At 34.1% G+C, this 21,778-nt stretch overlaps 1 protein-coding gene across 1 annotated transcript; it reads right to left on the bottom strand.

Annotated features, from left to right (window-relative positions):
- Nucleotides 1-2,051: 2,051 nt before the first annotated feature.
- On the bottom strand, nucleotides 2,052-20,765 carry LOC122586312 (structural maintenance of chromosomes protein 6B). The gene is made up of 28 exons (XM_043758313.1): nucleotides 20,435-20,765; nucleotides 20,062-20,167; nucleotides 19,513-19,646; nucleotides 18,679-18,734; nucleotides 18,459-18,545; nucleotides 17,818-18,138; nucleotides 17,060-17,179; nucleotides 16,663-16,797; nucleotides 15,087-15,163; nucleotides 14,889-14,964; nucleotides 13,531-13,605; nucleotides 12,478-12,582; nucleotides 11,320-11,489; nucleotides 11,150-11,252; nucleotides 10,531-10,643; nucleotides 9,881-10,085; nucleotides 9,633-9,764; nucleotides 9,424-9,538; nucleotides 7,291-7,376; nucleotides 7,108-7,203; nucleotides 6,178-6,314; nucleotides 6,009-6,111; nucleotides 4,756-4,835; nucleotides 4,575-4,653; nucleotides 3,475-3,532; nucleotides 2,864-2,961; nucleotides 2,649-2,743; nucleotides 2,052-2,306 (listed from the first exon to the last, which is right to left on the bottom strand). The coding sequence occupies exons 1-28, from the start codon at nucleotides 20,583-20,585 to the stop codon at nucleotides 2,249-2,251; spliced, it is 3,171 nt and encodes a 1,056-aa protein (XP_043614248.1). The 5' UTR covers nucleotides 20,586-20,765; the 3' UTR covers nucleotides 2,052-2,248.
- Nucleotides 20,766-21,778: the final 1,013 nt, after the last annotated feature.

The following is a 21,778-nucleotide window of genomic DNA, read 5'->3' on the forward strand; positions in this document are numbered from 1 at the left end:
TGTTACACAATTTGTTGTGTTCATGTTCTTTACATGAAATTTTTAAGCACTTTCAAGAGCATGCTTCAAGAACATGTTACACAATTACTTAAGGTTATACGCACATCGCACGGATCTAGGCACTAGTTATATATATAACAATGTCTTTATCTATAGTAGTTTTTTTGACTTTAAATTTTACAAGTGTTTTTCAACTTCTTAACTTCTACCACAAAACTTTTTAATTTTATATTGGTCACAAACTTTCAGATTATAGTAACTTTTTACCACAATTTTTTACCACGATAACTTTTTTCGCTTTCTTATTTTCACAACAACCTTTTCAACTTTCTTATTTTTACCATAAATATTTTGAATTTGATTCTTTAGCAAAAAACTCTCATTTTCTCTCTTCTTTATATTTAAACTTTTAACTACAATAACTATAACTCTATAATAAAGGTTCCCTTTCAAGCATGGATTTGGAAAAAATCTATACAAAATCATATAACTAATAAGTTGCTCACAAAACTTGTTATTCATTTCAATAACCATCTTTCTTTCAATTAAAAGACTTTATTGTGTGGAGATCAATTTTTTTGATTTATACAGTATGTCTGTATGTGATTATGTCCCTACAAAAAAAAAATGACACGTGATGTAAAATTTCTAGTTAAAACCCATATATACAAGGGAAATGTTAATGATTAACAATTATTGATATATTTACTACATATATTTACTACATATGTACTATGCACACTATGCTGCCTTGTATATTGCATTTACTATGCGGTAATGAAAATTATGATACCAGTACCACTTACATAAAAATTATTTTTATTACATATTTAATAAACCTCTGCACTTAATTACTTAAACGCAAGATTTAAACATGAATATTCTCGTAAGTTGTAACCATAGACGAACAACAACAACAAGAAGGTACCCAATCCCGACATAAGCCGAGCTATGGGAGAGGTATGATGTAGACAAACTTTACCCCTACTCAAAGGTAGAGAGGCTGCTTCCAGATCTACCAGAGTGGAAGGGACCTCCGGCCCAAAAGTGAAAAATAAGGTTATATCCACCGGAGTGGAAGCCTTAACCGGGTAGGGATAATCTCGATCTCAAACTCTCAATCTCAATCCCACTCTTCGGATCACAAATTCAGATCTTAGATCTAAAAATTTGTTACCGTTAGGGAGAGGGAGAGGTTAGAGAGAGAGAACCCTGTTTGAAGAGAGAGAACCCTAAGTTGTAACCATAGACCGAAAACACGAATTCATTATAAGCAGTAGCTTACTACCCCCAAGGGTGTCACCTGATCATAGAGGTGTACAAAAAAACCAGGTTGGAACCCGAGCCCGAAAACGAACCCGATCCCGAAACTGGTCAACAACCGGGTTTGACCCAAACCGGTTCGGGTTTGACCCAACCCGACGGTTACTAACCGGTTTGGGTTTTCGGTTTTGAATATCGGTTAGAGACCGGGTTGAGATCGGGTCGGGTTCGGGTTTTGGCCAAAAAAACCGAGTCAAACCCGGTCAATAACCGGTCAAAGTTTGACCCCAAACCGGTTTCAAACCGGATCGGGTTGGGTCAAACCCGGTTTTGGTTCCGTTGACCAAAAAACCGGTTCGGGTTCAATTTCGGGTCGGGTTGGGTAGAAACCGGTTTTTGTTCACCTCTACCTGATCATGAAGAGAACCCTTCGGATACTCAAACTAAATAAAAAACGTCTGACCCATAAAACAACATATGGGTTGGCCATTAGCCAATCATTCTAAAGGGATTGATTAGAACAGAATAATAAGTCATGCTCATATTTTTGTGATAGTAAAAATAAAATTTAATGTTTCATTATATGTCCCGACTTTTATTAATTAATTTTGTTCCATCTTCCAAAAGCTATTAACATGTAATGAATTAGCATGTATGTTTCTATGGTCAAGTTTAAACTTGCATCCTATAAATTAGTGGGAGCAACATCAAATCAAGTTCAAAAGGGCAGAACTCCGTCAATAGCATAAGATTGATTTGTATCCGGAAGAAGAAGAAACAATGTTTCATGTACAAAACGCATAATGATTCAATAGAAACTGATCTTACTTCTATGCAGAGGGAAGAAGATTAGACTTTGAGGTTTCAGCATAATTTTACAACTTTAACATTCCAAATAAAGGAAATACAGAAGGGTAAAAATGTGACCTAAACATAATCCAGAAAACTTGGTGATAACAGAAATAAACCTTGCACTAGAGGCAGTTTATGACCTGGGAGCCGCCATTTGCTGCTTCTTAACCCTCTCATCGTGTTTCACCATGCTGCAAGGATATGAAAAATATTTGAGATTTCCTAGAGTCATCAATGAAACAAGAGTAGTAGGAATTTGTATCTTGTGCCACAACATAATAGAGACCTTGATTTATAGGACAAACGCATTAGAAGAGATCAATGTCCGAATGGTGTTCTGGGGATTTGTCTTTACAACATAAAAACATATGGTGGAAACTAGAGGTGGGAAGATACATGTGGGTTGGGTAACTGGTAGAAAACTTTATATGGATCGAAATGGACAAAGTAGGACCAAAATAAAACTTTTTGGTGGAAAAGCTTTACAGTTTATTAATTTATAGAAGCAAACTGTGTTTAAGATCTGTGTTTACCTGATATCATGAGGCGTAATAAATATCCACTGGGATCCTTGAGCTAGAGCAAAATCCACAATTGTGTCCAAGCTAATTTTCCTACTGACGGCATCCTGAAAATCAAACAGTATCGAAGAATTATTAGAACCCATTCACTTATTTCTAAAAATTCTTTTGGAACTCTATGTATTACAAAAAAAAAAAAAAAATTGAACTATTCCAGCTATAACTACCATAAACACATCAAACTCATCCATAGCTCGAAATGGGGCTTCTGTCATCTCATGTAGGGCTAGTGCAAAACATAGCGTTGAGAAGGATCGTTCTCCTCCTAATCAAGCATCACAAAGATACCATGTTTATAAAAGTGATACTTGTATCAAGAAGTAACATAAAAACATAACATAGAGTATATTAACATTTGTTACATTTAAAGGGGGCAACATGCATACGTTAGACGAGTTGGCTAGTTGGTCAAAAGTCAACAAATAACTTTTGTACGGCCAAAATGGTTCAGGTCTGGTTGGGTCGTCCAAAGAACTTTTTTTCCTAAATTTTGATAAACAGTTGGTGTTCATCAAATATGATATAGAAAATATATCACTTCACATTTCACAAAAACACTACTTTTACGACAAACTAATTTAGAAACCTTTATGCATTTAAATATACTTTGGCCACCGTACTTCGAACCTGTTTAACCAGCTTCCTTTTAAGATATTTTTAATCCGTCAGAGATTGAACCACATGTAGGCAAATCAACCCATTCACAAGTAAATGGGTCAAAGTAACCACATGTAGTTAACAAAAACGCAATAAGGATGTTAAATCAAATAAAAGAAACCTGAAAGCCCTCTAGTGTCACGAACATTGCTTGTAGATGCATCTTGAGGCATCTTAACCTGGAGAATAAGCAGACTAGGGTTTAGATATGCATAGAGGTGGCAAAATGTACGGGTCGGGTCGGGTGATGATGGGTCAAAATGGGTCCGGGTCAGAACGGGTCGAAACGGGTGGGGTCAAAATGGTTCCGGGTCAAAACGGGTCTGGGTCAAAATGGGTAATTTCAAAAATAAGCTTAATTATATGTTGTTTTTAATCATCATTATTGTTTATTAAATACTATGTTAATATTTTCATGAAATAACAATTCATCTTAAATCTAGATAAGTTTCAAAAGGCTGTGAATTAAATCTTTTGAAAATTGTGAATTTGTTAATTACATGTGGTGTTTTGTATTGTGCCATATTCTATACATTATAATATTTATAGTTATAATAACATATAACTAGTACAGTATAATGGAAGGTTAGGTGAGAGATATATATAAAACAAAAATTGAAAAACTCAGTTTCTATTTGATCCCCACGTGTATATATGTATAAAACCTATACATCCAAATTACAAAATCATACTCCTATTGCCTCCCCCTCTCTCTCCCTCTCTGTACTATATAATGATAAATAGAATCAATATTGATTATTAATTAATAATAATAATTTAATAATAAAAAATCATATGATGGTGATCGATGATATTAGGAAAACACGTGATCTTCTTCCTTCCTCCCTCACACAACTCTCTCTCTCTCTCTCTTTCTCTCACACATACATATATGGTATCAAGCAGTAGCGGCAGCCAATAGCAGACAGTTAGGTAACATCACTCAAATATACCCAATTTTATAAAAGGTCACCCAATTGGACCCGGAGTTCCGCAACATGTGTTTTCTATCTGCCCATTTGAACCCGTTAAGATATTTCACGCCATCCAAATACACCCAAACTTTTTGAAAAGTCACCCAAATCTGCCCAATAATTTACATATGGGTTGTTATTGCCGGCTCTAGATATGCATGATCTGTGCTAAAGCTCTATCAACTTCTCTAGAGCCAGGCACCAATGTCAAGTAATTTTTTTTAAAAAAAGATAAGGTTTTACTTGCCTCAATTGAGAGCTTCTGCTCCTCATAGCTAACTTTAATGTGGCCACTAATCCCCTTTTTCTTGAGATGACCATTAAATCTACCAAAATATCAGATATATAATATATATATAAGTAGTTATATAGTAAGAATGGAAAACTTAAGGTTCTCTAAATATTCACAAACAGGGGAAAGGTCATACTGCCACGTCAGCTGTCTCTTTAATAGAGTTGCATTCCTCTGAAATTTGCTCCATCGTTTCTCAAGAGCCACATTAATAGCCTGAGATTTGTGGCGAGATAACAAGTAACAGGCCATAATAGAAGCAATAAGTATACAATAACGAGAGATGATACAAAAACAAACTGCAAGCAAGTAATAAAAGGTAGATGTGGCTCTAGCACACCCATGGAACAACGAAAAAGAGATTAACCGCTGACTTTATCTCTGGAAAATAGATGAGTCGGGTGGGTATGGGTTGGGTAAATAGTCATGACCGGTTGGTATAAAACAAGTTGTACGGTAAGGGTTAGGTTGATCCATAAACATATTTTTTATATTATTAATAAATGTTTAAAGCATTAAATGACTACAAAAACTTTGTTAATACAATGATAATAAAAAAAAAGGGTTTTGCTAAACGAAGCCCTAAGGGCTTTCGTTAAGGTGCATTAAATAGTTGTACATTTACCATAAAAATCAGGGGATGGGCTTTTGATATGGAAACGTACAACCTTTTTATGCACCTTAAGTGAAGCCCTAAGGGCTTTATTTAGCATTTTCCTAAAAATATTACAAAATATAAAAATGAACTCAAACTTTCTTAAAATATAAAAATATGCATTAATGATTCATATAAAAATGGTAATTATTAGATTGAGTAAATGACCACTAAATGTAATTTTTGATTATTTAGGAAAGATGGAGTTAATTAAATGCATACTAACCGGAACGGAACCGGCTAAGGTCCGAACCAGAGTATAACATTACATCCAATCCCATCCAGAGACCACCCAAGGATCAGAAACTGTTGGAGGCGTACGCAAATATCCAACAAGTACTACAATGATGATCAGTCATGGAATCCTTAGCGGTCCATTCAACATATATCCTAGGGGCCGCCATATTATCCAAGGTGATCTTTATAATTAAAAATCCCCCCTCACAAAATTTTTAGTTGTCTAATCCGATTGTGGTAAATAATTTCAACGACCCCGAATGGTGTGCAAGTTACCATAAGGAAATCGCTACCCAAAAGATATGTCTTTCGGCTCTGGTCCTTTCTAACTAACTATTCTAGTAGCATGCCCTAGACTCGGTATGAAAAGGAATGGCTCCTCTATATCATTAAGACCCTCTTGGCGGACCTTTGCTTTAACAAAATGACAAAAACAATACAATATTTGAACATTGCAATGACATGGAAATAATGTAAGGGGGAAAATAGCAACTTACAGCCAATTTCTCTCTAAAAGCTTCGTAAGTTTTTTGTTGTTTGATAACCTTACGCTCTTTCTTATCATACAACACTCGTAGTTCATCAATAGATTCGTGGTGCCTGCATGATAATTATTGTACATCAAACTGAAAAAGGAAATGTTTGCGGAAGTTACCAACACATTACCTCTGGCTCTCTTGTTGATATCGCAGTTTTAGCCTTTTAAGGTGGGCTTGTAGTTGCTCAGGAGTTGCGTCACCACATCCTCCTAAGGCTATAATCTCATTCTCGGTACATATGATAGAAGCCTTGTCATAACTTGTCTGCATATTCATAAATCGTAGTATCAGATTACTATTAAGTATACGTTATAACTGAGAAGGCTGGAGGATTTGGTACAGGTCACAATGGATAACTTTTGCAACAAGGCAACATGTGTCATTCAGTTTAACACAAAGTTTATCCATGCCTTTACAATGCAACAATACTATATTATTTTTAAAATTCATCTAAAATATTTAATTAGACAATTAACTAAGTTTTATGCATTGAAAATACAGCGCTGTACAAGATCTGACGCATTCCAGTTTCCTTATTAGCTAATTCTTAGATACTTAATTGCGTAACCTGTTAGTGATCAAACACAAACCAAACCAATTCTGAAGCTGATGGGTTAAAATTTTCAATTCCACTGTTGATAAAATAATGGAAAACATAATGACTGAACACATATGGCTATTCAACTAACATGCATATAACGTTACAAGACATCAAAATGTTTCTTTGTATACAACTTCATGACTAAACAGGTATGGCTATTTTAACCCAAGTAAAAACTCTATATAGTCATAAAAACTGTTGAACTATTCCCTGAGCAGCTGAGCCTATAGACTCATTGAGCCAGAACCTATATTAAGTATAAGATAGACAGGTTGATAGTGCATCAGTAATCTTAGAGCTAGTCATACCAAAATTTTGCAATAATAAAGTTATCAGATTATAGGGACTGAAACAAAAGCAGCAACAGTCCTTTTATATTAATTAATTTAATTCAGCACATATAGACAAGTATAAGAGTACAAGATGGACTGATGTTTAAAGAGATTAGGTGCACACCTTTCGCTCATTTTCAAATTCCAGACATTTCTCTTTTGAATCTTTGATTACCCTATGTACCTTATGCTCCATTAGTCCTTCATAATGACGCTTTTCCTAAAAGGAAATTTAATTGTGAAATTAGTAGCTAATAACACCAAATGATGTTGTAATATGAGATAGCCAGAAAGGAAGAAGAATTACCTCCTCAGCAGAACGTAGATCCTCCTCAATTTGTGCATACTCGCCTGTTGCTTTGTCTAGAGCATTAACATCTACTTTTGACAATTCTGTATGAAAAAATGGATAGAAAGCAAAGATGAGAAAGACTGATATGTATTGAAGTCTGGATAACTCAAAGATGATAATATGATGGATAATATATATATATATATAGGGTTGAGTTATTGTGAGAACTAAATAATTGTCGAGAACCATGAGAATTATTTTTATCCATTAGATCAATTTAATCAAGGGCTAATATGGAATAGCGGCATTATTGTAAAAAGGTGATCAGTTAAAATGACATATTAATGTTCAAATTTACTAGAAGGACATTTACATCAATATGTTATGTCAAAAACATTGCTCCATGAAAAATGGGAGCATTTAAATTTGAATTTATTGTTTTAATTATTATTATCTGAATATAAGTTAGAGGAAAGATACGCGTGAACAATAATGATATTTATGTAAATAAGTGATGCCAATCCTTTTTATTTTATTCATTTACAGAAACATAACTTTAGTTAATAGCCATAATAAGAATAAAGAATTAATATAAGCATATTGTATGCGTAGGTACACATATGAACATATTCGTACACTAGTGTACATATCGATTTTATGCGAAAAATATGTCAATGCACATATGAAGATATGTGTTCATTAGTGTACAAATCCATAATTCATAGGTGCACATATGAACATATTCATTCACCAGCGTACATATCTATTCCTATGCGTAGGTACACAATTAAACATATGCGTTCGCTAGTGTACACATATAATTTGTGACCATATATGTGCACATGTAAACATATCATATATTCACAAGTGTTCAGTAATATCTGCAAATTTACAATATGAACATGAGTGCACATTTTTTACGGATTGGTAAACATATCATCTTTTTCTCCTAAAATACACCATTGTGAAACTCGATTTCCCCATAGCCTATTTTCTATATATAAAAGATATGCCTACCTTCTTTTTTTTTTTCTTTTGAACATAAGAAAAATGCCTAACTTAATAGCCCATAATCATACAAAACAAGTATGTAACTGGATTCCTGAAAATTGTTAATTTTAATAATTTTAGCCAGATCGTGCCATTTGAAATCATTTCAAATACAACAAAAATATATAAATTTATACACAATACATGAAAAGTGCAACTTGATTAGGAGCAGATGTGTAATCAACCAATGTTTTAAATGGTCCCAAGCTTGGTTTTAAAAAGCGATAAGCGCACAAAAGCGATAGGGTCCATTTAGGAAGCGCAAAAGCGGCGAGCTTTTCGTACGCAAGGCGCACATTTATGAAGAAATTTTATTAATTATTTATATAGTATTTATAACACATAAAATACCAAAACAACATCAGTAAGATACTCGTTTAAGTCCGGCTTTGATCAAATTTGGTATTTGAAAAGAAATTCTCAAAAGATTGTTGTTCTCGTTGAGGAAAAAGAAAAAAGAGATCAATCTTGTTGAGAAAGAAGAGGTAAGAAAAAAAAATTACTTATTTCTATAAAAAAAAATCCTCTAGTGTACAAAAAGCTCACGCTTTGTAGCGCTTTTTGGCGCCTAGGCTCACAAAAAAGGCCCAAAAGCGCGCGCTTTCTGTACACCCTGCGCCTTGAGTACCAAAAAGCTCCAAGGCTTGCGCCTAGGTGCGCTCAAGCGCGCTTTTTAAAACCAAGGTCCCAAGTCCGACTAGGCAGGCGCAAACTTATTAGAACCAATGAACTAGTGACATGTCTCTTCAGGTGGTGGTATTAATTGTTCATGAGATGGGTCTTCTTAAGTTTTATTTGATAATAAAAGTCATATCTCACTTTACGAAGTTAGAAAGCGAGAAAATGGAGATGATGAAAAAAAGTTCGTAAGAAAATAAAAGTTGGAAAGAGATTCAATATGTAACTAATGGAGATATTTATAGGGTATTATATATTAAACTAATAATTATTTAAATTGTATTTATGGAATTACAATACTATCCCTAAACATATTAATGAGATAAAGAGTTCTCGTGGTTCTCGACATTTTTTTGGTTCTCGATTAATCTTTTTACATATATATATATATATATATATATATATTTAAAAGAAGCATACCAGCCAGCTCATTATACTTAATAGTAAGTAATTCTTTTTTAGCATTGACTTCCAGCAATCTCTCGTCAATCTTTTGGAGCTCAGCCTCTTTTTCTTTTTTCTCGTTTTGTACTATCTGGAGTCGGAACAAATTTGTTCAATTCATACAGGCATGATATGACTGCCAAAAACACAGATTGGAAAAAAGTTAAAGGATGTAGGAAACAAACTAAAAGGTCTTGAGTGAGATCATCAGCATTAGAAGCAGATGATGCTTTGGCTTCTGCATCATAAGACCTCTTCAAGTCTTTTAGCATGAGATTCTTAGACATAACATGCTTCTCCGCGCCCATACGTTGTCTCTAAATAAAGAAAAAGATATTAGTACAATATAACAAACTCTGGAGCACGAGACATTAAATACAATTTCTGAAGGGTTTAGTTTTAAATCTAATACAATTTCTGTAGGACATCTTACCTTAGCATTTTGTAGTTCGTCATTAAGACCTTGAACCTGTTCCTCATAGCTTCTTTTCTTTCCCCGAACTTGCCGAGCTTGTTCTTGCATGTGCAGTGCCTCTCTTTCATAATTTTTGATTTGATCATCATATGAACTACAGAGACGCCCACTCCTTAAGTTCTTATTGGGGGGTAGAATTGTTTGTGCGAAACCACGAGAAAACCTAGAAAAGATCCGACATTTCCTAATATTAATATATATATCATTTATGCGATAAAGAGAGATACTATGACTCTTGTGTAACTACTTTTTCTTTTTCATACTATGAGATCTTTCCAGCGACAAGTGGTAATACAAACCTAAACTTTTGCGCAGCTAAAATGGAAATATATATTGAAATTTATTCCCAGTTTCTGATGAAACATTGGCATATTAACCAAGGGAAAGAAAACTCGAGCAGCTTTGCGCACTGGTATGATGGATTAGTTTTTATGCTAACAAGAACCTTTTTGTAAGCTTGTTTACTCAAAATTTCACCAATCCTCACAGCTTCTATATATCTATTGCAGTTATAAACTTAAGCAGCTTAAGCTACTGATCAACGAATAAAACATATAAAATCAGGGATACTGGAGGATTAGAATATGGATAACCTAGCTTAACCTTACATTCTGTGACCCTCTAATGTGTAAACCTCCTTCAGATTTGGAATTCTTTGATTAAAAGCAACCGCAGTTCCCATCTCATAGTCTCTTACAAGTACTTGCCTCTCAGCCCCACCCTACAGTAACAATTCATAATTCATAATCAAAACAAATTATCAGTAAAAAGATATACAAGCTCATATGACCACTCAGATCAATGCATAGCCTAAGCCCTTAAGAATAATAAGAGTGAATCAACAGATTAGAGGTGGAAATTTGGCCCATTAACAACAAATGGTTCGATGGAGGGTGTTTGGGGTGGGGGTGCGGATCAAATTTCTTCGTAAGTGTATTTATAGGAATTTTCATCAAAACTGAACTATTTATATTACAGGAAAAGGTATTTCAGATGAGTCCAACCTGACCGGCTTTGATCCTACCAAAAAGTGACCATTACCCGTTACCCACCTGACCCGCTCATTTTTCCACCAGTAAACAGACGATTCACATGACCAATTGTAGGGAGAAAAAAAAAGGAAGAAACTTGCAAAATACATCATGGTGGAAGAGAACCACTGATAACCAAACAAAGAAACAAAGGAACACAAGGTTGAAACTCCAAGTTAAGAAAGTTGTCACTTACAGAATCAACCAAGACATTAACTACCGTTGGACTGTCAGATTGTATTGCTGAGAGTACAGTTGGGTGATTTGTCTGAGGAAGCATATGTTCTGGAATTTGCAGCCTACATTAAAGTAATTTATTATCAGATATGAAGAACTCTTAAACAGTTATAATGTATACATAAATACCTTGGTCTAGCAAAATCATGTATAATGATCTGAAGATAGTGGTAATTTACTTCTCGGGCACATGATCTCAATATATGCATATCTTCATGATTTGTCACTATGAAAGCATTAAGCAACTTGCCAAGTGCATTTTCAACAGCAACAGCCCATTTGTCACCATGAATTAATGCCTGTCGTTGAAAATCAAAAAATAAAGACATGTGGAAGATAAATTTACATAAGACTAATGCACACTGGATGTCATGAATATAGATAGAAATAAGAAAACTCGCACTCCAGTTACGAGAATATGTCAACGTTGAAAGTTGATAAAGCAACATCTTTTTAAATATTTTATATAGTGAAAGTTCTTATGAAAAAACAGAAGTGAGTGTCAATAAAAAACAAAATGCTTCTGAGAAACCGCACATATTAGCTTAGTAATTTTTAGAGAAGCCATCTGCATATGTTTTGTTAATAAATATAAGCAGATCCTCGTGGATAACATTAACATGTTTTGACTGCATTTTGATTCAAAGACATCCCATAATAGGCTCATATCAAGCCATAAGCTAGGTGAGAACTCGCTCAAAAAGCTAGCTAAAAGAAGGGGGCACCTAGACTTATAAACCACCAACCAATCTCATACTTGGCCAATGAGGGATAGCAACATTACCCACCCTTTGAAGACCAAAATCCTCGGTGGTCATGGTTGGCATCCTTTTATGGATCCAAGACACTACTCCATAGGCCAACACTCCCGAGCTCGTTGATCACAGTTGGCACCCTTCTTTTTTGGGTCCACGCCACCTACGAGTACTGGAACCTTGAAAGGTAGGGCTGGCTCTGAAACAAATGGATACGAACCCATCCCATTATAGGCCCATATCAAGCCATAAGCTACTAAGCTAGGTGCAGAAATCACTCCAAAAAGCTATCTCAAAGGCAAGACGGGACACCTAGACTTATTAACTACCAACCAGTCACATACTTGGCTAATGCGGGATCGTAACACATATCAAAAACAATAAATGTATCTATCATATGATGGTTTAGTTAAATTTTGGTAGCACATCTAGTTGTAACCTTCAATTAGAGTATAAATCATCAAAATGAACGATAGTTGTTGCAAGTTCACTCCCAATTCACAATTAACATGATAAATTATAAACTACTGACCAAATGCGCCCCTATAGGACCAATGGGGGGCTTTCTGAATCTGCGGTAGTTCCTCTCAATAGCCTGTAGAAGATTTGTAACTTTAGGTCCTCCGAATGCTGTAACCTGTAAAAAAAGAAACAGACGTAACTATAATTATAATAATAAAACTATAAAAGAGTATGAGCATAACAATGGTAAATACAGAAACATTTCAGTTTCAATGAAACTCATCATTATAACAAGTTCTTCTTTGCCGATACACACAGTTATTATATTACCACCCAATCCTTTCTCGTACAATGAGAAGTGGTGATTAAAACACTGTTATTTACATATGGATCCATTTGGCTCGTGATTTATATCAATAGGCCCAAGTAAAAACAAAAGCAGGTGAAGGGTGGTCGGGTCAACCAGATTGAGAGTAATTGAGAGTCGTCCAAAATTTTCTCAACAAGCATACAAAACATACGAACTGATTTTTTTGCAAACTAGATTACTATTGTAGCATTGGTGTTAATGTCGTTAACTAACAAAAAGTGTAAGTGTCTTAACCCCACTTGGTCTTGACCTATGTTAGAAAATGAAGCGTTTCAACCTCAAACCATAACCCAACCTACCCAGACTGGAATAAACTTCTTTCTGGCTTGCTTAGAAACGTAAGCCACTAGCATCTCAATCTCAGCTTTCAGATTATCCTAAGAAATCAGTGAAACTATCTTACAAGGTTCTGGCTCATAAGCAAGAACCAACTAGTAGAGTAGTAGCTCACAAGGCCGCTAGAAAGATAAACAAGACGACATTTATTGAGCTAGCTCTTGCGAGGTACCAAAGATGTTGGGTAGCATAAAGCTATTGTTCTCTAGTTCACTTTTGAGAACAGCAACCTATTTTGCATGCTAAACGACCAGCAGGTTCTATGCCCTTAGTATAATCGAGAAAGCTTTAATGGAACTTTTGGACTGAAGGAGTGGTGAATTGCACAGCCCCTAACTCAACTGCTAGTTTGGGTCACCTCTACATACAGATATACAGCACGTGTGTATAAGTATGGGCATAGGTAGATTGGCAAACCTTGCTTGTCTGATGCAGTCGCAGATCACGAATGCGACGCTGACTCTCATTGAACCTCTTCTCGTAATCATTAATCTGGAAGAGGAAACATAGAGCCAATTAGCCAAATAAACATAAAAAATTTGCAATATAACATAAAGTAATGGAAAGTGCTAGACAAGGATGTACGTATTAGCATATGTATAGTTATATAAAGCATTCACCCACCCCTCAGACCACACCACCAAGAGACAATTTAAAATTAAGAAGTTTTCCACATGAATGTTCCACGTTACGCCACCATTCCCTTCTCATGTATACAACCACCCCAAGCCACCAGAAACGGCCAAAAAAGCAAGGTTAAAGAATTTGCAACATGGACTCGGTTCGGATGGGGTCCGAGTTAGGAGTACTCGGCGACTCGGGGTAGTCGTGGGAGTAATCAGATATAAACATAAGCACACAAAAAATAACATATTTATTACTTGTATATAAAAAGTACTCTTTTACAAAAACAAATAGACAAATAAGTATATGTAATATAATATGTAAAGAAAAATTGAAAACAAAAACTAAAATCAATATAAGTAAATTAAAAATAACAAGAAAAGATCATCTTGTACATCTCCAAAAAATCCCACTTTTCATTTACATCTCCAATCTTATCACTACAACTTCTCAATCTTCATTGGCCGGATTTTGCTATATGGCCGGAATTCCTCCATCTCTCCATAAGATCCGATTTTAAGGCCTATCTTGAGGCAGACCTGGCCTATTTTGACAGTTTTTGAGACCTTAACCTCCGTTGACCGATTTATCAGTCCGATTTGGTCATTGTTGGATCACAACTCTCTGAGTTGCTATTAACCGGTGATTAATCAGCCGAGTTGACAGATTTTTACAAAAGAGTCGGTCAAGCAAAAAATCAAGAATGCATGCAAAATATTTGCAAACTAAACAAATAGCTTGAAACTAAATTCATTTTGAACCAAATCAAGTTCGGATATGAAAAGATCGACATGTCACATACAGTCTACAGCTACGCATATTGCAAGTGATAATATCCCTCCAACTACTCTGTGGCATTGCTATTTCAACAAGAAGTTGTTTCCTATACTAGATATGATTGCCAGTTGTTATGCTGATCATTTCAGCAAGATCTAACTTTAGATTAATCATATAATAACGCTTATGTATGCTTATTTTTCATATAAAACTAGCAGTTCTTGGTAGTTGTTAATTACAAGTAGTGGTAAAATATTTGAAGAATAAAAGCAAGGTGAAATATAAATCCAGTAAGTTAAAGAGAATAATGTAATAACAATCATGAATTCCCTATGATTTTGGTTAACTAGAAAAGCAATTACACATTTACATACCTCTGAAATGATCATTCTAAGCTCATCATTAGCAATTCCTAAACTTTCTGATATATCGTCCTCATTGTTCTTCAATCTGAAGGGATTGACAATTAATAAAACTCAAAAAAGAATAGGCCTTAAATCTGGTTAAGCACGATCATGTATTGCAAAAAGTAATTACTACTATGTGCACAAGACTCGTGAAACACATGGTACCTTTGACATTCTAATTCAGCAGCATCTATGTCATCTTGAAGCTCCTTCAGTTTTCTCTCCATCTCATATTCTTCGGCCTGAAAAATCCCAAAATTAAATTCTATAACCATGTTCATTATATTGCTCTGTCAACCCTCTTGATAGTCATTAGAGTTACTAATTAGAGATTACTTTTAAAATCTAATAACATTATCGACCAAAGAGCCATAGGACCACCTATACGGAAAACTAAAACCAGATTGATAAAAACTAAAGCAGATAACAATCAGCCAATTCGATGGAAACTTTGTGCATTGCTTGGAAGATAATTCTCACTTTATGGTCCCAGTCCAAGCATAACTTTATCTAGTAAAAAGATAGCATCTCGTGATGTTGTGGAGTAACAAACCACGTAATCATTGAACTCTAGATTTTCTGTGTGTTTTTGCATCCCATTACCATGAATTTGTTCCTGTGAGAGATTCTAGGACCCCCATGGGTTTTGCAGATGCCCAACACCCTCAACATAGTAAGGTTCAAAACGAACTTTACATTTTAAACATGATAAGCTCTACTAAGCTTACCTTTGGCTTTTGCAGACTAAGACCATCTCCAATGTACGAACCAAAACACGACAAAGTTGTATATTTTCCTCTAAACCATCTCCAACCGAAACACCAAAAGATGCAACTTTTTTATGGACATTTCACACCAACCATATCCATATATGTTAAATAATTTAAGATAAAAATATCTTAATCTATATATTATTGAAAGGGTCTCAAGGTGACCTTTAGACTTTAGAGAATACCATATTTATAATATATAACTCCTTTTTATAATTCATTAATAAAAGTAACAATAAGTTCTTTAATCAATGCAAAGAATGATTTTAATGTTAAGTTATTTCGTTGCTTCTAGGTTAGTGAACAAAAAACTTTAACTGGAGCAGATACATGTGTAAATCTAAAGTAAAGAGTTTCTAAAAACTAATTACCATGCAACTATTTTGTGCATGCTTTAAAAAAGCACACAACGTGATGCACATTTTTTTTTTAACAGCAACGTAAAGCACTTTGAAACACCAATTGTGATATGTATTCTTAACTTCTTATCAAGTATATATTTGGTCTACATGTTTGCCTGTTTGGTGGATATATTAAAAAGATACTCCAGGAACATGTAAATTGAGAAAATCAAACAAAGTTTGTCATTTCAGTAATAGGAATTAGATCATTGTATGCAACAATATGAAAATATACCAAATCAACTATTCAATAATGCAATCATGTCTTACAGCATGAAAAAAAAAAACTCACAGATATAATTTGAATGAATCCAAATACCATAAGGAGGGGATTCAAGAGAGGGGGAGGGAAATGAAACTGAAAACGACCAGGGTATTGAGAATATCTCACTCGTTAGAAAAACCCCAGAAGGCCTGTTAGCAATAACTATGATAGCATACATCTGTGAGAACTATGTCATGCTTAACAGAATAAACCAAATGAGGTATTATATTTGGAAACCATGACCTTGTATATTTAAACAGAAAGCATGTAGTCAGCCATAAGTAAGGATGAAATGGATATAATACCTGTGTGTCCTTCATTTGTTGCTCATTGGCTTCGCTGATTTGTTGCTGAATTGACTCCTCTCGTCTGTCACACTTAGCGATAGCAGAAATTATGCGCTTACGTTCTTGCTCTAGCTCGAGCTTCTTCTTTGTAACCTTGTTAATCAACATGTGTATTAGTATGACAACTTATAGTTGTAACATAATTTATCAATATAGAATCTTTGGTTAACAAGGTACAGGAAGCGAATGTATTGGACCCTTCTCTACGACTCTCAAGATATTGTAGGTGAAATAGAGAAATACTTCGTATTTGAAGCTTTAATTTATTTTTAAATTTGATATATAACTATAAAATATCATTCTTGGGTTTATTGACCGTATTGATCCATAAAAAGATTTGGTCTTTCCACCATACCATAGAAAGTTTATGCTTGAGATCATCCTGATCTTTCTTTGCTTTAGAAGCACTTTCCATCAAAATGGCACTTTGAGCTTTCTTTTTGTCTAGACAATCCTGCAATTCTGCAACTTTTGCCTGCAACATAGATTAAATTCCTCTTAGCAGCAGAAAACCTATTCCTAACTTAAAAATACTAGACAAGATTATCAGTGAAGATATGAAGAGACAACAAACAATTTTTAGACTACTTTTCATGAAGTCTTCTAGAACAATATGACGTGTCAAAGTGGAGATTAGGTCATAAAGTTCTTGGGTAATCAGAGAAAAAAATTCCACCATGGCCATGATATAACACCTTTAGGCCTTCGCAGTTTGCATTTGGTTCAACTTTTGAGCTTGATTCTAGTATCATGATTATGTCAGTGGCCCTAGTAGGATTTTATATAATGAGCTTAAGTATATCTCTTTCTTTAGTAGCATACATGGTGCTACATACTTGAAACTTCAATAACCACAGCCTTCAGCCATTTTCCTTCACTAAATTGTACATTTCATTTCAAGTAATTTCTAACAGTTTCTGTCAAATAGCACTTTCATTGCCAAAATAGAGTAACTTATATATAAAACATTTACAATCCGATAGTGATATAACTGAAAATGTTGAACCATCTTAACTTGTATGTACTCTGTCAAATTAGTAGCATAATTGATTATTTAAAGGGCTACCAACAAACTGAAAGTCTCACGGAAAGTACATAAACTTTCTTACTTACAATCTGTTGATCAATTCTAGCTTGACAACGTGGCATCCTTTCTTCTAGTTTCTTAATTTTTGCAGCTTCTTCCTGGATTTGTTTGTCAAATTCATAAACTAATGCCCATGCATATTGCTTGGTTACTATCTGCATTTGCTGAGAAATTTGTTCAATATGCTCCATGCTTTTGATCTTTGCTTGCAGCTCATTTAGTTCCTTCTCTATAGGTGCTATTGACCTTTCCAATTCAACAACCTCACCATTTGCCTTCTCAAGGTTGTCCTTAACACTTTTTAGTAGATCATCCACCTGACTTAGAAGCGTCGCCTTGAAAAAAAACTGAGCAGCATCATATCAGAATGGGCTAAAAGTCACTCAGAATGTATTTGTAACGCATTACGGCCCCATTTTAAACCAAAAAAAAACCCTAGAAATTCAATAGATTTGTCATCATATTTAACCCACTAAGTATTTATAATAGAACTTCAAAAAGCTTGGTGAAGAAATGTTCCATTTCAACCAATACCAAGAAATCACCTATTTTGGCCTGATACCCAACCCACCCGCACCCTCTTAAGTAGAAAAAAAATTTGCATTCAAAACTGTGTAAATGAAAGGCGGATTTACAAAAGAAGGCTACTGCTTGTTAAACTTCAGACCTTGAATTTGTCTTTGTCATTCCCTGAATGTAAAAACTCTCTGCTCTTGTCCTGACTCATTACTACACAGGGATTCTCAACATCAATCTGCACGTGGGAATTCCAAAGGTCTAGATCATGTATGAAGTGTAATGCATCTTAAAAAAGCTCCAACATGAGTGTAAAGTGCAAATGTGTGTATATCACAACAGAAAAACGTGAAATACAAACAAATACCCACATTAAAATGTTCCACAAGCTCACGGATGTCTTCTCTCCTGGTAGCCACTTTTCTTCCTGTTGAATGACATGTGTTAAGTAAAAGGGAAGTTAAGAAATATATGCAAACCAACTCGGATCATATATATATACATGTTCCAGTAAAAAGTAAACGTTTGTCAGAAGATGTGTCTAAACTCTAATACAGACACACAAACGAAAAATTGCCGAACTGGAAAAAAAAAAGTAAATTCAAATCACCCAGGTTTATCAGAAAATTAAGCCTAGACTTGTAGCCCAGCACTCTTATGGGCGGTCTCAACACCATCCTATATAATTCCTTTCAGCTTCAACTGGACTTTCTTACTTCAGTTCTGTAGTTTGAACATCCAGAAACTGAAATCCCGGAATCTTTTAAGCAAAAAAATCAATTGATAACCGCTGACACTTTTAGTGAACAAGAATGACACAAACCAAATTTAAGTCTATAGTAGATAATTATAAACATTGCTCTAGCTTATAGACTGAAAGATAAGATTTTAAAGTAGAAAAATAAAACCAGTGTCAAAAGAATAAAGAATGCATGCACCAATGATATAACTTATAAGCAATCTGGAGCATATGTAAGAGCGAGCATTCATGATAACAGGTCTACAAACTCTCACGAACAACATGGCAAACTATATCATAAAATACACAATCATCTTGCTATAATTTCCCAGAAATAAAGTGGACTCATTGAGTCAACGGCATATTATCAGTTATACATGAGTTTCATTTGTTCACGTATAACTGCAAAATTTATAGATGTGATATCTATATCCAACGAGAAAACAAAGAAAGTAAACAAAAATACCTTGATGATCTTTCAGAACACTAGTACTGGCTGATTCAGTTATTCTGCGCTCTAAAATTATGACATTTCCATATATCTCATGCTTAAATGCATCCTCCCCCTGGTTTTTAATTTCCAAGTGAACAAGTGCATAGCTGCAAAATAGTATGCGCTACTAAAACATATCATATGAATGAAAAAAAATCCCAAGGCCAAAACTTAAGATCAGATGCTATAATAATATACAAAAGCTGAAAACATATAAGAGCATGTTCCATAATTATCCTTAATAAAGATTTAGTCTCTTTCGGACTTAGGCCCACAACCTTTTGTTACTGAGCTACCATGATAATACTGTTGGTAAGGCCAATTTTTTTTAAATATTTTCATGTATAAGTAAAATACACAATGTTGACATGTTTTTTCTAAAACCTTTAAGCCCCATAACACTTAAAATATATAACTTTAAATAAACAAAAAAAAAACCTTCCACTTAACTTTAGAAAGTAATATAATCAAAAGATATATATCTCATAGCACTATGAAAGTAGGACAACTTGTGATACAAACCTGCAACCAGTTTTTATAAACTCCTTTAACGTAGTTGCCCTATCTGTGCTTTTCGCTCGACATCCAAACCCGATACACAACGCAGTAAGTATGGCACTCTTTCCACCTATTATTATATACATTATATACAGCACATAAGAAAAAGGATTAAAAAAAAGAAATCTAAACCAAACATATATATATGTACTAACATACTTTTATATAAAGCATTAAAAAGAACCTAACTGTCTACATCTTAACCTCCCCATGGGAACCAAAACCCGTGGAAGACGGCATTGGGCGTTACTTTACCTTATAACTTCTATATATATATATATATATGTATATGTATATCTGTGTGTGTGTAAAAAGAAGAAGAGATGTATTAACTTACTTCCATTTTGACCAGTGATGAAATTAACACGATCACCCAATTCAATTTCCATATGACTATGACACATAAAATTCTCTACTCTAATCTTACTTATAATCCCTGCTTCTAAACCCCCCAAATCTTGACCCCTCGAAACCCTACTTTCTGCCATTATTTTTCTTTTTAGGGTTTTGTAACCAACTGCGATTTCGTCAAAATTGATTCTACTTTTGATGTGGGTTTTGTGAATCGATCAAATATTCACAACATCAACATCATAAACATCAAAAAGTAATCGTCTTTTTCCCCTTTTTTATGATATTTTCTTAATTCTCGGGGTTAGAAACTTAGAATGGGCGGGAAATAGTGGTCTTTATTGGGGATTATAGTCTTATAGACTTTGGCTCTCTTTTTTAGGCTTTTAGTGGGCCGCAATAAGTAAAAGTAAACTTTATGTCATTCAAAAACAGAGTTTACAGTTATGGGAAATGATAAATGTACCTTTGTTTTTTATTAATTTATCATAAAATATAAGTTTTTTAACATGACGCTTGGTGATTCGACTAGTTTTTTAGTAAAATGATCACACTTTTTGCAGCGACCCTCGCTGCAAAAAGTCGATGTACGAAATCATACACTGTGGACTTAATGGTCCACAGTGTATAATTCATTCTATATATGGAAACTCGTATCTCACAATCGTTTTCATTCTTTCTTTTTATTTGTTCTTTCATAAAGTTTTTATATAACATTCTATTTGTTCTATTTGTTCTTTCACAATCGTTTATATATATGAATATACATATATAGATATACATTAGATTTTCAATATACACAATCGTTTTCATTCTTTCTTTCTATTTGTTCTTTCATAAAGTTTTTATATAACATTCTATTTGTTCTATTTGTTCTTTAGTATTATTATTATAGTTTATCATTATTTCAGATGGATTTTGAAAGTATATGGGGCGAAATGGGTGCGGAAGGTTTTGAGCTTCACTTAGAAGAACCTGATGAAGAATTTGACATACCAGAGGCGGCCCCTCATTTTGACTACGACGCTAGGGTTTCCACACCGATCAGGTATCCTTGTTAACTTTAAAAAAAACTAATTTAGGCAAATATCATTATTAGTTTATATTTTAGTAGTATTTAATTTGTGTTTTTTTGTTAAATTTATTGCATATTTAAAATGTTAGATATTTATTAGTATACAAATTAATGATAATTTGTTAAAAAAAACTAATTTAGGCAAATATCATTAAAATATTTATATTTTAGTACTATTTAATTTGTGTTTCGTTGTTAAATTTATTGCAATTTTAAAATGTTAGATATTGCATATTTAAAATGTTAGATATTTAT

The sequence above is a fragment of the Erigeron canadensis genome, chromosome 2 (genome assembly GCF_010389155.1).
Source record: "Erigeron canadensis isolate Cc75 chromosome 2, C_canadensis_v1, whole genome shotgun sequence".
Classification (NCBI taxonomy): Eukaryota; Viridiplantae; Streptophyta; class Magnoliopsida; order Asterales; family Asteraceae; genus Erigeron; species Erigeron canadensis.

Coding starts and splice junctions, on each gene's coding strand:
- LOC122586312 (XM_043758313.1), bottom strand. CDS start 20,585: ATGGCAGAAAGTAGGGTTTCGAGGGGTCAAGATTTGGGGGGTTTAGAA. Junction 20,168..20,434: donor CATCACTGGTCAAAATGGAA/GTAAGTTAATAC, acceptor ATATAATAATAG/GTGGAAAGAGTGCCATACTT. Junction 7,204..7,290: donor ATCTACGTTCTGCTGAGGAG/GTAATTCTTCTT, acceptor ATTTCCTTTTAG/GAAAAGCGTCATTATGAAGG.